The 17,002-nt window shown below is 46.3% G+C and overlaps 2 protein-coding genes across 2 annotated transcripts in view; one reads left to right on the top strand and one right to left on the bottom strand.

Annotated features, from left to right (window-relative positions):
- Nucleotides 1–14,854, bottom strand: part of LOC119659621 — a 46,564-nt gene extending 31,710 nt beyond the window's left edge. Inside the window, exon 1 of the mRNA XM_038067820.1 lies at nucleotides 14,722–14,854. The gene's annotated coding sequence lies outside the window, so the exon portion shown is untranslated. The remainder of the gene's footprint in view (nucleotides 1–14,721) is intronic.
- A 25-nt stretch (nucleotides 14,855–14,879) lies between these two features.
- On the top strand, nucleotides 14,880–15,577 carry LOC119659628. The gene is made up of 3 exons (XM_038067830.1): nucleotides 14,880–15,070; nucleotides 15,147–15,204; nucleotides 15,270–15,577. The coding sequence occupies exons 1-3, from the start codon at nucleotides 15,014–15,016 to the stop codon at nucleotides 15,488–15,490; spliced, it is 336 nt and encodes a 111-aa protein (XP_037923758.1). The 5' UTR covers nucleotides 14,880–15,013; the 3' UTR covers nucleotides 15,491–15,577.
- The last annotated feature ends 1,425 nt before the right edge of the window (nucleotides 15,578–17,002 follow it).

The raw sequence follows: 17,002 nt of genomic DNA, 5'->3' as shown, positions 1-17,002 counted from the left end.
GAGGAAAATCGACGGCCAGAGGGCCTGGTCGAAATCGAGGAAAATTGAAAATTTTCACGACCCCCGGGTCGTAAAAATGGACAAAAATGCAAAATCGGCGGATTGCAGTGGGCGATGCCTCGTTCGAACGGGGAGGCGACCCAGATTCAGAAAATGCAAGAATTTTCACTCTACGACTCGTGAGAAGCGAGATATCGAGGAAAATCGACGGCCAGAGGGCCTGGTCGAAATCGAGGAAAATTGAAAATTTTCACGACCCCCGGGTCGTAAAAACGGACAAAAATGCAAAATCGGCGGATTGCAGTGGGCGATGCCTCGTTCGAACGGGTACGCGACCCAGATTCAGAAAATGCAAGAATTTTCACTCCACAACTCGTGAGAAGCGAGATATCGAGGAAAATCGACGACCAGAGGGCCTGGTCGAAATCGAGGAAAATTGAAAATTTTCACGACCCCCGGGTCGTAAAAATGGACAAAAATGCAAAATCGGCGGATTGCAGTGGGCGATGCCTCGTTCGAACGGGGAGGCGACCCAGATTCAGAAAATGCAACAATTTTCACTCTACGACTCGTGAGAAGCGAGATATCGAGGAAAATCGACGGCCAGAGGGCCTGGTCGAAATCGAGGAAAATTGAAAATTTTCACGACCCCCGGGTCGTGAAAATGGACAAAAATGCAAAATTGGCGGATTGCAGTGGGCGATGCCTCGTTCGAACGGGGACGCGACCCAGATTCAGAAAATGCAAGAATTTTCACTCTACGACTCGTGAGAAGCGAGATATCGAGGAAAATCGACGGCCAGAGGGCCTGGTCGAAATCGAGGAAAATTGAAAATTTTCACGACCCCCGGGTCGTAAAAATGGACAAAAATGCAAAATCGGCGGATTGCAGTGGGCGATGCCTCGTTCGAACGGGGAGGCGACCCAGATTCAGAAAATGCAAGAATTTTCACTCTACGACTCGTGAGAAGCAAGATATCGAGGAAAATCGACGGCCAGAGGGCCTGGTCGAAATCGAGGAAAATTGAAAATTTTCACGACCCCCGGGTCGTAAAAATGGACAAAAATGCAAAATTGGCGGATTGCAGTGGGCGATGCCTCGTTCGAACGGAGACGCGACCCAGATTCAGAAAATGCAAGAATTTTCACTCTACGACTCGTGAGAAGCGAGATACCGAGGAAAATCGACGACCAGAGGGCCTGGTCGAAATCGAGGAAAATTGAAAATTTTCACGACCCCCGGGTCGTAAAAATGGACAAAAATGCAAAATCGGCGGATTGCAGTGGGCGATGCCTCGTTCGAACGGGGAGGCGACCCAGATTCAGAAAATGCAAGAATTTTCACTCTACGACTCGTGAGAAGCGAGATATCGAGGAAAATCGACGGCCAGAGGGCCTGGTCGAAATCGAGGAAAATTGAAAATTTTCACGACCCCCGGGTCGTAAAAATGGACAAAAATGCAAAATCCACAACTCGTGAGAAGCGAGATATCGAGGAAAATCGACGGCCAGAGGGCCTGGTCGACATCGAGGAAAATTAAAAATTTTCACGACCCCCGGGTCGTAAAAATGGACAAAAATGCAAAATCGGCGGATTGCAGTGGGCGATGGCTCGTTCGAACGGGGAGGCGACCCAGATTCAGAAAATGCAAGAATTTTCACTCCACAACTCGTGAGAAGCGAGATATCGAGGAAAATCGACGGCCAGAGGGCCTGGTCGAAATCGAAGAAAATTGAAAATTTTCACGACCCCCGGGTCGTAAAAATGGACAAAAATGCAAAATCGGCGGATTGCGGTGGGCGATGCCTCGTTCGAACGGGGAGGCGACCCAGATTCAGAAAATGCAAGAATTTTCACTCTACGACTCGTGAGAAGCGAGATATCGAGGAAAATCGACGGCCAGAGGGTCTGGTCGAAATCGAGGAAAATTGAAAATTTTCACGACCCCTAGGTTGTAAAAATGGACAAAAATGCAAAATCGGCGGATTGCAGTGGGCGATGCCTCGTTCGAACGGGATGGCGACCCAGATTCAGAAAATGCAAGAATTTTCACTCCACAACTCGTGAGAAGCGAGATATCGAGGAAAATCGACGGCCAGAGGGCCTGGTCGAAATCGAGGAAAATTGAAAATTTTCACGACCCCCGGGTCGTAAAAATGGACAAAAATGCAAAATCGGCGGATTGCAGTGGGCGATGCCTCGTTCGAACGGGGAGGCGACCCAGATTCAGAAAATGCAAGAATTTTCACTCTACGACTCGTGAGAAGCAAGATATCGAGGAAAATCGACGGCCAGAGGGCCTGGTCGAAATCGAAGAAAATTGAAAATTTTCACGACCCCCGGGTCGTAAAAATGGACAAAAATGCAAAATCGGCGGATTGCGGTGGGCGATACCTCGTGCGAACAGGGAGGCGACCCAGATTCGGAAAATGCAGGAATTTGCACTCTGCAATTTACGGTGTCCGGATAGCTGAGTGGTTAGAACACAAGGCTGTCGTACGGAAGGTCGCGGTTCAATTTTCGCTGGCGGCAGTGGGATTTGTATCGTGATTTGACGTCGGATACCAGTCGACTCAGCTGTGAATGAGTACCGGAGTCAAATCAGGGTATTGATCTTGGCCGAGCGCAACGCTGACCACATTGCCTCCTACAGTGTACTATAGTGTACCGTTACGGTCTTGAATGATGTGCTCTAACACACTTCAAGACCCTGATCCAATATCGATTGTTGTGCCAGCGATTATTATTATTAATTTATGGTGTCCAAATATTCTCCATATCAATATCTGTTCAAATTAAGTTAATAATAGTATGTTACTACATTTTTGGTGGTGGCCAAAAGGTAGTATAGTCCCCAGGGTGAAACGTGGATTGGTACCCATGATGGAGCCTAAAACCTGGGAACCGAATGCTGAACCGATACCAACAGCTCTACTACCAAACTCTATCTCCACCTCCACGCGGTGACCGCTGAGAGCTCTTTCTTAACTGCAGACAGAAGGAACCACGGACAGGATAGATTTTACAACGACAAACCCGGCAACGAATAACGATTTGCGCATTTTCTCATGGAACGTGAGCTCCCTGTACAGAGATGGAGCTGCCAAGCAGCTAGCCGATACCCTGTCTCAATATAAGACTGATGTAACAGAATTGCAGGAAATGCGTTGGACAGGGACCGGTCTCCTGGAGAAGAACCACTACACCGTGTATTATAATGGCCAACCAGTAAACTATGTGCTCGGAGTAGGTTTCTTAGTCGACCAAAATATGAAACCTGTTCTTATCGGCTTCGAAGAGATAAGTGAAAGGCTATGCACTCTGCGTTTGTGAGGCAAATTTAGAAATATAATATCAAATATAAACGTTCACGCCCCTACAGAGGAGACTGCAAAGTCGGAGAAGGATACCTTCTACGAGGCAGTTGAGCGGACCTTCGAAGCCTGTTCCACGTATAATATCAAAATCATATTTGGAGATTTCAACAGTCTAGTAGGGACGGAGCCCGTATTCAGGCGATACGTTATAAATGATAACGGACTGCGGATTATTCAATTAGCAGTGTCACAGAAAATGGTTGTTTGGAAGCACCTGGTTTGCGCGGAAAGCGGTCCACAAACATACGTGGGCCTCACCACATGGGACCACTTTCAACCAAGTTGACCACGTGTTGATCGAGCTCCGCTACCCCTTAGCCTTGATGAATGCTAGAACATATAGGAGGGCCAATACAGACTCAGATCATTATCTCGTTGGCATGGTGCTCCGAGCTCGAATAACAGAATAACGAAAGTTAACACTGAAGCCATCCACAACACAGCCCTCCGCAACACCTATACGTCAGTCAATAGAGATCCTGGAGATAAAGCATCAACAAATGATTTTCACAATCACCTGAAGAACGTTATCATAAATACGGTCATAAACATACTCGGGCCCAGCCGCATAAAGAGTCGAAACGGCTGGTTTGACGATGAATGTAAGCTAGCAACGGAACGGAAGAATGCCGCATACCGAATAATGTTGCATTCTCAAAGAACGCGGGCACGCGCAGAGACTTATCACGAACTCCGTCGAGTGGAGAAGCGACTTCACAGACGGAAAAAGGAAGCCTGGGAGAACCAACAAGTCTGTGAACTCAAAAAGTACAGGGAGCAACCGCACCAGGCGTTGAAGTTTGTTGTACCAACAAGAAGCAGGGTGAAGCCTTACACACCTCGATGCTCATCCTGCCGACACAAAGAGGGAAATCTGATTTCCGACAGAATAGACATAATGGAGCGATGAGTTAAGTACTTTGATGAACTACTGAACAACCAGAACATCGACGAGTTGGAGGTTCCGCCAACTGAAGACGACGGACAAGTACTGCCACCACCAAGCATAGGAGAAACAGTCCGTGCAATTCATCGTTTTAAAAATCATAAGTCACCAGGAGCCGATGGAATTACAGCCGAATTGGTTAAATATGGAGGCGACCAGTTACACCAAGTGGTTCGTCAGGTTTGAACGACTGACAAAGAGGCATTACCTGTCTCATACATAAAAAGGGAGATATCACACAGTGTTGCAATTATAGAGATATCTCGTTGCTGAGTACCATCTATAAGATATTCTCAGCTATCTTGCTAGGCCGGATAGCCGCATACGCCCAGAACATCATTGGCCCATACTAAAGAGGCTTCACTCCAGGCAAACCAGCACAGATCAGACTTTCTCTCTACGGCAAGCGATGGAAAAACTGTTAGAATATGGATATCAATTGCACCATCTTTTCATCGATTTTAAAGCCGACTATGATAGCATTACTACCGATAACAGCTACGATGATGAAATCCGCACACAGTTTTTGTCAGCCAACAGAGCCTATTTCAGCTTACAAAGACTGTTCCGCTCGAAACGTCTCACCATAGGGTCAAAGCTCTTGCTGTACAAGACTATGATCTTGCCAGTCCTCATGTATTCCTCGGAAACTTGGGTTCTTAGCAAGAAAAATTGCGAGCTCTTGGCCGCGTTCGAGAGAAGAATCCTCCGAAGAATTTTTGGCCCCCTACATGAGGATGGACGATTCCGTAGCCTACACAATGACGAAATCTATGAGCGATACCATGACCGTCCGACTCAATAGGTTACGGTGGGCGGGTTACTTAATCCGTATGGATGAGGATGATCCCACCCGGCGTGGGGACCAGAGCTGACTGGTTCATAAATACCTTCGAGGCGTACATGGCGGGAGCCGCATTTCCTCCAGAATGGAAAAGGCAAAAACTGGTGTTGCTACCTAAACCAGGGAAGCCACCAGCGGACCCAGCATCCTATCGGCCTATCTGTTTGTTGGACACTTTGGGGAAGATGTTCGAGCGCATCATCTACAATAGATTACTCTCAATCGTGGTAGACTAGAATGGTCTTGCGGATGAACACTATGGGTTCCGGAAAGCTCGCTCTACTGTTAGCGCGGTAAGAAGAATGGTGGACTTGGCTCAAGAGGCAATCCTCTCTGGTAAGTGCTGTGCCGTAGTGACGGTGGATGTAAAAAATGCATTCAACTCCGCCAACTAGGACTACAATAATTCATTGGCCAGAATTAATACACCTGATTACTTCATCATCATCAACGGCGCAACAACCGATATCCGGTCTAGGCCTGCCTTAATAAGAAACTCCAGGCATCCCGGTTTTGCGCCGAGGTCCACCAATTCGATATCCCTAAAAGCTGTCTGGCGTCCTGGCCTACGCCATCGCTCCATCTTAGGCAGCGTCTGCCTCGTCCTCTCTTTCTACCATAGATATTGCCCTTATAGACTTTCCGGGCTGGATCATCCTGAGCCTGGCGGAGGAAAAAACGGAGGCAATCCTCATTACAAATCGCCGGAAAATAAATACGGTCAGTCGGCGGGTTGGAAGCCAGATGATTGTCTCAAAGCCGACCATCAAATACATTCGCCTGACTCTCGCTACAAAGGGCATATACCGTAGGCCCGTTAAAAAGCCGCAAAGGCCACCACGGCCCTTACCAGGATGGTGCCGAACCTAGGTGGGCCAAAACAATGTAGCAGGTTACTGATAGCTGGGGTCGAGCGGTCCATATTGCTGTACGCGTCGCCTGTGTGGGCGGAGGCTTTGGACAACGTACAGAACTGGAGGAAGATAAATTCTGCCTATCGTCTGATTGCGCTGAGGGTATGCAGCGCATTTCGAACTAGTTCGGATGATGCGGTGTTCGTAATCGCAGGGATGGCCCCTATTGACCTATTAGCGAGCGAGATGCGATGCTTGTATGGACGGAGGCAGGCGGGTCCATCAGGAACAGTAGCAGGTCACCGAGAGAAGAGTCGCATAGACTCTGGCAACAACGGTGGGACGAGTCGTCGAAGGTTCGATGGACATACAAGCTTATTCCTGAAATTAGGGAATGGCTTGACCGATGACACGGGGAGATAGACTATCACCTCACGCAGTTTCTCACTGGACATGTTGGTTGCTACCGAACGTATCTGCATCGTATCGGATTGGATGATTCCCCGAACTGTTCCAGATGTCGTGGGATCCCAGAGGACTCGGGGCATGTGTTGTTTGAGTGCCCGAGATTCCGGAAGGAGAGAAGAAGCCTGAACGAGGTCCTGAGAGTCGGCGTGAGCCCCCAAAACTTAATCCGGGAAATGCTCAGGTCGGGGGGAAACTGAACTTGCGTCATTCACACAATCGTGCGGATACAAACCCAGCTCCTGAGAGAAGCACGCGGAAGAAGAGCACAAAGAAATGGAGAGGCTGTACCCTAAAAACAGAATGAAGCTGTGAAGGAAGCAAGGAGGGCTGCACAGTTGGAAACATGAGGGCCTACAAAAGGCAGGTCCGCCCCGTGAAGTAATGCCTAGATGGTGGTCCCGTGAGGCAAGGGCAAGAAATAGGAGGGAGTGCTTTTTTAGTTGGTGCGAATCCCACATTACATCCATGCTAGCTTTGACATTCACACGGCAGAGCTGAAATGCATGTGTCTTTTTAAGATTTTTTAACACCTACGTGTGTTAAAATATAGTTAAAAAAGCCCACGGACCCTCTTCCCGCCCAACCGGACCGAGGGGCGACCAACCTAAGGATAGGCTGAAGGCAACATCCAAAGGCCCGCATCACAGCGATGATGCGTTTTAACGCAAAGTGTGTGCGACCATGCGAAAATGTATTATTACATCCCGATTGTCGCAAACACTTCAACCAATGACGCGGAGGTTCTACACTACAGAGGCATGGATCTTATATCGAAGACAGTGCGGATCAAGACTGAAACCCATTAGGTCAGATTGTTACCTGACAGGACTCTTCGGACTCTAGCACAGGTTGCAAGGATAACCGCTTTTTGCATCTCCATGTATAGTCCAGCCCTAAGATCGAGGGTTTTCAGCGCTTTATGTAAGTTCTGCGGGACTAATCCCGTCGCTGAAATTACTACTGGGACTACTTCGATCTTTTGTAGTCTCCAGGTCTGCTTCATATCGTCTGCCAAGGGGCCGTAGTTCCGGATTTCGTGCTGTTTTTCAACAGTGTTCCGGTCCAACGGTACGGCTACATCGATTATAAAGCACGCTCGTTCTTCCTTCAGAAGCAGAACCAGATCGGGTCTGTTATGATTAACACTGTGGTCGGTGGCAATAGTGTGATCCCACAGTAGTTTGACCCGATCATTTTCCAAGATTCTCTGCGGAGTATACTTATAGTAAGGATGGTAGGTTGCCACTAAGTTATACTTCAACGCAAGGTTGTGATGGAGAATCTTGCAGACGGAGTTATGACGATTGGTGTACTCGGTGCTGCTCAACATCCTGCACGCAGATGTTATGTGCTCTTCACAGTTGCATAACCTACAACTGGAGTTGGTGATTGAGGAGTCGTGAAGAATGTACCGTTTATAATTTTTTGTTGGGAGCGAAGCATCCTGAATTGAAGTTAGGAATGCTTCGGTCTCATAGAAAAGTACACCATTTGTCAACCATTTGATGGAGGCTTCGATGTCAATGCCTGACAACAACAAATTTTTTATATGACCTCCGTGAATAGGTTTCTCTTTCCACATGTCGATCTTCTGTTGAACTGAAGTAACATTCGACATGGGATCCCATTCTCTGCTTCTCAAGTTCAAAGGATAATTTATTATCTGCCATGACGGTAGCCTGATGTATTTGGCTAGAGGATTGTTTCTCATAGAAAAACTCACGAAGAGAATGCACTTGATTGTAGTGCATCGTTTTTAAATCAAGTACCCCCCTTCCTCCCTGATGACGTGGGATAGTGATCCTCAATTTTTCGGCAGCTCTATTGTGCATGTTGTTGTTTGCAAGAACTACCCTTACCCGTCTATTGACAGATTCTAAATCAGTATTACTCCACTGTATCACACCGAAAGTGTATAGAAGCACGGGAATGGCGAAGGTGTTGATTGCCATGATTTTATTTTTCCCGTACAGCTCAGTTTTAAGGACAAGATCCAGACGCCGTTCAAATTCCCCCAGCAATTTAGATTTGATTATTGCCACAGCAGGTGTGCCGAGGTATTTGTAGACGTCGTCCGAATCCATGCCCTCAATTCGGATATTATTTTGGCTGTATCCTCCGTTGTCGGTCTGTTTTCCCCGAACAATTGTTTTTATGCGACATTTCTCCAAACCCAACTGCATGCCGATATCCCTGCTGAACTGGATGGTGATGTCCAGCAAGGAGTGAAGTTGGTTCTCGTCTTTGGCAATGTACATTAAATGGCTTAATGTACATTTCGACAATATGCCATGCTTGACTTGGAACCCGTATTTGCTTTCATGCAAAAGATGGGATAGCGGATTCAAAGCCAAACAAAACCACAGTGGGCTTAGAGAGTCGCCTTGAAAAATGCCACGCCTGATTGGTATCTCTCCTGATGTTTGTGAGGATACCGATAGCTTCGTGCTCCAATTCTTCATTACTGTTCTCAGAAGAAGAACAAGCGTAACACTTGTAGTAACCACGAATGTGATATGGAGTCAAAGGCTGATTTATAATCGATGTAGGCTGTCGAGATATTTCGTTTCTGATGGACAGCCTGCTTTACAGCTACCGTATCGATTATAAGCTGTTCTTTGCAGCCTCGGGAGCCTTTTGCGCATCCTTTTTGCTCCTCAGCTATCAATTTATAAACATCAAGATGTTTTGAGATGTTCGCGCACAGAACTGAAGTGAAGACCTTGTAGATGGTAGGAAGATAAGTAATTGATCGAGATTTTGTAGGGCAACAGGCACCCTGTTCCTTGGGGATGAGGAAAGTTATCCCCTTGGTGAAAAATGGTGGAACTAAATCAGGATCGGCAATCATCTAACTAAATTGATTTGCCAATATCCTGTGAGTGCTCTTGAACCGCTTCAGCCAGAAGTTGTGAATTTTGTCAACTCCTGGCGCCTTCCAGTTACCTGCCTTGTCAAGGGCTGCTTCAACGTCGACTTCAGTTACGTCAAGCATGGTCATTTCAGGGAGGGCCTCGCATGAACGCATAAGGTGTGGGAGCCACGCTGCTTCTAAATTGCAACGGCTGGATTCGCTCCAAACACTTCTCCAGAAGTCTTCTGCCTGATCCAAATCGAGGTTACTTTCCCTATCTGAGTTGGTGAGATTTTTGTAGAATCCCCGTTGGTTCTGGAAGAACAAGGTCTTGTCTGTCCTTCGCTGAAAGCTTTTCTGATACTTACGGATGCGATTGGAGCATACCGCAAGTTTTTGCTTCAGCACCTCGAGGATTTCTTCGACTGGCATATCATTGGACAGATGGTAGTTTCCAATGATGTTCGCAACGCATTTGTGCACTCTTGGTGATGGATTTCCAAGGAGTGCTTGCGTCACACGACCAATCCGCATACCTCTGTTATTCGCTCTAAGATGTTGATTATGGAGACGAATAACCATAGCAGCTGCAACGTAGATCAGGCTGTGAACTTCTGTAGCAGTAATCTCGCTAGCCAAACAATCAGCCAAAATTCTGTCAACGGCAGCAATGATGTTAGTAGTTGCCGAAGTAAACTTCAGTTTTGGGATCTTTGGCCTAGCGTCTAGGAGAATCTCAGCATACTCTCTCAATGCGACCTGGAATGCGGTCAAAGCCTCATTATAAATTGGGTCGACATCCCCAGTTACTAAGCTTCTCCTGACTATTGGATTCATGGAGTGCCTTACAGGTGGAGTACTTGTGTTACTCCTTTGTCTAGTCCAGTAATTTGATGACTCCAGCCCGAGCTCAAGTGAAACCTCTTGGAAGATTTGTTACCTAGTTGGTAAGGCAACTCGGTATTGGTTGACGACGTTCTGTTCCGGAACATGACTTAGCTCCGGAAATCGGGTTATGAACGCGTCATGGAGTCGATGTCTATACCCTGATGGATTCCGTTCCAAATCCGTGACACGGTAATAGGCGCGGACGATAAATTCGTGGTCAAAGGGTAGTATAGGTCCCGGGGCGAAACGTGGATTGGTACCCACGATGGAGCATAAAACCTGGGAAATGCCTGCTGAACCAACACCAACAGCTCTACTACCAAACCCTATCTCCACCTCCACGTGGTGACCGCTGGGAGCTCTTTCTTGACGAAAAGCTGCAGACGGAGAAGGATGAACGCGAGTCTCCCGCGCCTAAAAACGGGACAAATTGTACCAACTGGTCCTCCAGGTTGGGGGTTGGGTAGGGCTGACAACCCTACACGGAAAACAACCTGTTACGAAGCCACAACAGGAGCCTCGGATAGGACGGATGTTAAAACGACGGACCCGGCAACGACAAAGGAACAACGATTTGCGCATTTTCTCATGGAACGTGCGCTCCCTGTACAGAGATGAAGCTGATAAGCAGCTAGCCGATACCCTGTCCCAATATAGGGCTGATGTAACAGCGTTGCAAGAGATGCGATGGACAGGGACCGGTTTCCTGGAGAAGAGCCACTACACCATATATTATAGCGGCCATCCAGTAAACCATGTGCTCGGAGTAGGTTTCTTAGTCAGCCAAAAAATGAAACCTGCTGTTATCGGCTTTGAAAGTATAAGCGAACGGCTATGCACTCTGCGCTTGCGAGGCAAGTTTAGAAATATAAGCCTCATAAACGTTCACACCCCTACAGAGGAGACTGCAGAGTCGGAGAAGGATACCTTCTACGAGGCAATAGAAAGAACCCTCGAAGCCTGTCCCAGATATGATATCAAAATCATACTTGGGGATTTTAACAGCCAAGTAGGGAAGGAGCCCGTATTCAGGCGATACATTGGCTCCCATAGCTTACACGAAAAAACAAATGATAACGGACTGCGGACTATTCAATTAGCAGGGTCACACGAAATGGTTGTTGGAAGTACCTGGTTTGCGCGGAAAGCGGTCCACAAACATACGTGGGCCTCTCCAGACGGGACCACTTTCAACCAAATTGACCACGTGTTGATCGAACGCCGCCACCTCTCAGCCTTGATGAATGTCAGAACATATAGGGGGGCCAATATAGACTCGGATCACTATCTCGTTGGCATGGTGCTCCGAGCTCGAATAACAATACCACCTAGAATCCCCTCTGACAATCAGGTGAGAGTGAACACTGAAGCCATCCACAACACAACCCTCCGCGACACCTATAAGAGGGAAATGGATGCCGCAATAACCGCAGTCAATAGAGGACCTGGAGATGAAGCATCAACTAATGATCTTCACAACCACCTGAAGAACGTTATCATGGATACGGCCACAAATATACTTGGCCCCAGCCGCAAAAGGAGTCGGAACGGCTGGTTTGACGATGAATGTAAGCTAGCAACGGAACGGAAGAATGCCGCATACCGAGTAATGTTGCATTCTCAAAGAACGCGGGCACGCGCAGAGACTTATCACGAACTCCGTCGAGCGGAGAAGCGACTTCACAGACGGAAAAAGGAAGCCTGGGAGAACCAACAAGTCTGTGAACTAGAAAAGTACAGGGAGCAACCGCACCAGGCGCGGAAGTTTTACCAACAAGTCAGCAGGATGAAGCCTTATACACCTCGATGCTCATCCTGCCGAGACAAAGAGGGAAATCTGATTTCCGACAGAATGGGCATATTAGAGCGATGGGTTGAGTATTTTGATGAGCTACTGAACAACCAGAACATCGGCGAGTTGGAGGTCCCGCCAACTGAAGACGACGGACAAATACTGCCACCACCAAGTTTAGGAGAAACAGTCCGTGCAATTCATCGGCTAAAAAATCATAAGTCACCAGGAGCCGATGGAATTACAGCCGAATTGGTTAAATATGGAGGCGACCAGTTACACCAAGTGGTTCATGAACTTGTGCTCAAGGTATGGGACAGCGAATCAATGCCTGACGATTGGCAACGAGGCATAATCTGTCTCATACATAAAAAGGGAGATATCACACAGTGCAGCAATTATAGAGGTATCACGTTGCTGAGTACCATCTATAAGATATTCTCCACTATCTTGCTAGGCCGGATAGCCCCATACGCCCAGAACATCATTGGCCCATACCAAAGAGGCTTCACTCCAGGCAAATCAGCAACAGATCAGATTTTCTCTCTGCGGCAGGCGATGGAAAAACTGTTGGAATATGGACAACAGTTGCACCATCTGTTCATCGACTTTAAAGCCGCCTATGATAGCATAGCCAGGGTAAAACTGTACACGGTCATGAGAGAATTCGGTATCCCGACGAAATTAATAAGACTGACTAGGCTGACCCTGACCAATGTGCGAGGCCAGATAAAAGCAGCAGGATCACTCTCAAGATCATTCGACATCAACAACGGTCTACGACAAGGGGATGCGCTATCATGCGTCCTCTTTAACCTGGCCCTGGAGAAGGTGATCCGTGATGCTGAGGTGAATGCAAGAGGTACGATCCTCTTTAAGTCCACCCAACTACTGGCCTATGCTGACGATATCGACATCATGGGAAGAACCACCCGAGACGTTCAAACTGCCTTCATCCAGATCGAGCAGGCGGCGCGAGATCTTGGGCTGCACATCAATGAAGGCAAGACAAAATACATGGTGGCAACGTCAGCACCGAAGACGAATCAACCAACAATATCAAACCGCACTGGTCAAACACAAGCACGAACAAGAATAAGGATAGGGGAATACAACTTTGAGACCGTTGACAATTTCTCCTATCTAGGGTCGAAAATCACAACCGATAACAACTACGATGATGAAATCCGCGCACGGTTGTTGTCGGCCAACAGAGCCTACTTCAGCTTACAAAAACTGTTCCGCTCGAAACGTCTCACCATAGGGTCAAAGCTCTTACTGTACAAGACTATGATCTTGCCAGTCCTCATGTATTCCTCGGAAACTTGGGTTCTTAGCAAGAAAAATTGCGAACTCTTGGCCGCGTTCGAGAGAAGAATCCTCCGAAGAATTTTTGGCCCCCTACATGAAGATGGACGATTCCGTAGCCTACACAATGACGAAATCTATGAGCGATACCATGACCGTCCGGTTGTGGATAAAATCCGGCTCAATAGGTTACGGTGGGCGGGTCACTTAATCCGTATGGATGAAGATGATCCCACCCGGAAAGTCTATAAGGGCAATATCTATGGTAGGAAAAGAAGACGAGGCAGACCCTGCCTAAGATGGAGCGATGGCGCGGGCCAGGACGCCAGACAGCTTTTAGGGATATCGAATTGGTGGACCTCGGCGCAAAACCGGGATGTCTGGAGTTCCTTATTAAGGCAGGCCTAGACCGGATACCGGTTGTTGCGCCGTTGATGATGATAAATTCGTTGAGTTGGTTCGTCCAAACCATACGACGCCGGGGTCCCTGGTGATTGACGGCATAACCGCCAAAACATCCAAGGGCGAACAGCCGCTCTGATGTTGTTGAACGACCCTTAACCGTGTTGGGTACTCTCTTCGTGTCCCTGGGGTCCCATCAAAAAAATTTGAATTATTTTCCCCAATTTTGTTCGCACGAGTATTGGGGAGGCAGTCAACCCTGCAACAGAGCCCCAATGTTGCAATGCCCCATGGTTACCTCCAAAGGTAGGGAAGGTATTTGAAGGGGAGCCGCTGAAATACAGTGCAACGTCACTGCAATTCATCCGATAGGCGCGTCGATCCCTTCACCCCGGATTACGGATTTGTTAAGGAGGTTTACTCCCCCTGAAAGGGAAGAATCGGTAAGGGAGGACGAACACAAACGTTCTACTTGTCCGCGGCTACTTATTTACAAGATTAACTTGCGATATTCGTAGCTGACCCGGTGGGTCATGTCATTATCCGCAACCCCGCTCTGCGTTTGCAACTCAGGTGAGGATAAACCTGGTACGCCAGGGTGGGTATATATATATATTTGAAATGTGAATGAATGAACAGTGCATATTACATTGATCTCATATCACCTTCCTTTGCTTCACTGAAACCGTATCTAATTTATTTTTGTTAGTCCTTGAGTTGACTGCTATACTTGTCACATAATGAGAGTTTCCGCTCAAGCAAACACCAAACAAACAGCGATATGTTCTGTGAAACACCAATAACAGCCAATCATTGATTTTATCTGCACCATATCATTATCAAGGATCACGATTGCATTTAACTAATCTTAACCCAAATGCATTTTATCAAGCCGATATTGTAGGTCGTAGTGATGACTCCGCAAAAAAATTCCGCATACAAACACATGTATATATCTAAAGATAATACATAGATTAGATCTTTCACCTTTTTGTTTTCAATATATCACAATGTGTAATTGTATCGCAAATATTTAGAAATGTAAATACTTATACTAGGCTATTTGCTATCTAATCAACCTATCGCGGTTGTAAATCAGATATAAATTATTTACTGTATTATACATACGTCGATGAGTTGAAATTCGGTAAAGGTTCAGATAAATTCTCAGCACTTAGTAGATTCTACACCAGCTCCAAGTGCAGTATTGAGAAATTGGCTCATGTTTTGTCCACACCATCTGTTCAATATTTAGTGGTCCATTCAGCAGTCTGTATAGATGGAATATTTTATCGCTATCTGGATTTTCGTCTTTATGTTTTTGTTATATTTCGCGGTAAGTAAACAATCATCCAGCCGTAACCTAATTCCTAAAGAAAAACCGTAAATACAATACAATCTTTAACTTTCAGGTCAGGATCCATGATATATTAGTAGAGAGGGCACTAGGAGAATCAACCCCAAGCCAAAGTATGCCCCATAGTTTACCCGAATTTTAGCTTGAAAATATTAAAATCTGAATTTCCCCTTATTAGCCATACGAGTATATTCGATCAGCAATCCTAACCGAGAAGGAACCTCCAGATCGGGCGAAGGAAGTGTAAAAGACGACTTGCCTTCATACGAGGACTTTGTTGTGCAAAGCGGTCTACCGGATTTCAAAACGGCCACAGCAAGCCAAGAAAACATAGCTTCAAACTCCGCGGATAATTCTGTGACGATTCCTATTGAAAACAGTACCCGTTCCGGAAAATAATATTCAAAATTAGAAAATAGAATAAGATTAGATAAAAGAATTTAGTTTTGTATTTAAAATACAGACATGAAAATATTTTTTTATTTAGTCCTTAAGTGTGTTATTGACTAGGAGCTATTAACGCGAAAATCCTTATAAATGCAGTTCCATCGCTTGGACGCCCCTTCACATCTGGACTTCAACGAAATAGGACTTGAGACCCAAATGTCAAGCGAAGCCGAGATAAAAACGTTATCACCTAGACCGCCATAACAAAGACAAAAAAAATGGCTCAACCTTGCACGTGAAGCCAAATATATCTGAGTAACAGATGTCGAGACGGCATAATGGTTGAGGGGGCAGATCGTTAGCCACTCAATCTTGCATCTCTGGGTTCGAACCTCAGTCCCAAAAGGTGTCTTTGCTCGTCTCACCGCTGTGGGCTTATCACTTCCAGAGCTTTACGTGTGATGATAATGAAACTGAAGAGCAGTCTGACTGTGTCGATGGCATATACTCCACTGTGAGGTGAACAGGAAACAGTAACAAATACCGCGATCAAGGTGCAGTGAAACCACTACGGATTGGATTCGCTCCCTTTAGCCTCAGCTGCAAACGGGGTGTAGCATATGGGGTTTCCTCCCTCCTCCTCCTCGGCATTTTAAGGCTCAATCTCATTTGAAGTCCGCTTTATTGATGGTTTGCTTGAACTTAGAAAAAACAAGTCGGGAAACCGGAAGCTAGACGCTTCAGGTATGAAAGGTTTTGTGTATTTCTTTTATAGAGAGATTTGGGTGTGCATTTGTCCCATTAGCATGTAGCACGTAAAATATGCATATATTATGTGAAAATAGCCACTTTCAAGTGATATTGACATTCATAGTCTTGAATTTGCAGAGGAGCGACAGCTTTGACCTAGTATAACTTTTTAGTACTAGTGCGATTTTCAGCAACTTTGGTAAGATCATGCTCTATACTGTAACCTATATTGCTGCAAAATTTTGTGATTCTAGGGTGAACTTAAGGGGGGTTTTCCTGTCAATTACTAAAAGTTATAGTAATATACTATTATTAACTTTATTTAAACAGGTATCGATATGGAGCGTATTTCGGAGCCTAGGCACAGTGGCAGCCTCCTGATTTTTTCCAGATTTTTCGGTTTGGTAGTTCCTGAGAATGGGTTCGTGAAAATAATGACCAGTTTCAACCCCCCGCACTCCCCACCTTTTCAACAAAAGTCAAAACTAAGACCGGCTTCGAAAAGTACTAACCGAAACCTTTAATTTGATACCCCACACGACTATATTTGATGAAAAAAATTTACACTCCCCTTTTGCATGTATGAAAACCCCCCCCTTAAATTCATCGTAAAAGGATCTAACTCACTATATGCGTGAGCGTTCACAGTTCCCACCTTTCTACCAAATTTGGTGTCAATCGCTATAACCGTCTCCGAGAAGAAAGCGAGTGACGGACAGACAGACAGACAGACAGTAAACCGATTTTAAAAAGGTTTTGTGTTTACACAAAACC

The sequence above is a fragment of the Hermetia illucens genome, chromosome 1 (genome assembly GCF_905115235.1).
Source record: "Hermetia illucens chromosome 1, iHerIll2.2.curated.20191125, whole genome shotgun sequence".
Lineage (NCBI taxonomy): Eukaryota > Metazoa > Arthropoda > Insecta > Diptera > Stratiomyidae > Hermetia > Hermetia illucens.
Note: the sequence above shows the minus strand (reverse complement) of the source record. Positions and strands in the feature narration are given on the sequence as shown.

What these genes read in the sequence shown, in the direction of transcription:
- LOC119659628 (XM_038067830.1), top strand. Translation starts at nt 15,014, where the DNA reads ATGGAATATTTTATCGCTATCTGGATTTTCGTCTTTATGTTTTTGTTA. An exon ending in TGTTTTTGTTATATTTCGCG is followed by an intron (nt 15,071 to 15,146) that starts GTAAGTAAACAA and finishes TTTAACTTTCAG; the next exon opens with GTCAGGATCCATGATATATT. An exon ending in AGAATCAACCCCAAGCCAAA is followed by an intron (nt 15,205 to 15,269) that starts GTATGCCCCATA and finishes TCCCCTTATTAG; the next exon opens with CCATACGAGTATATTCGATC.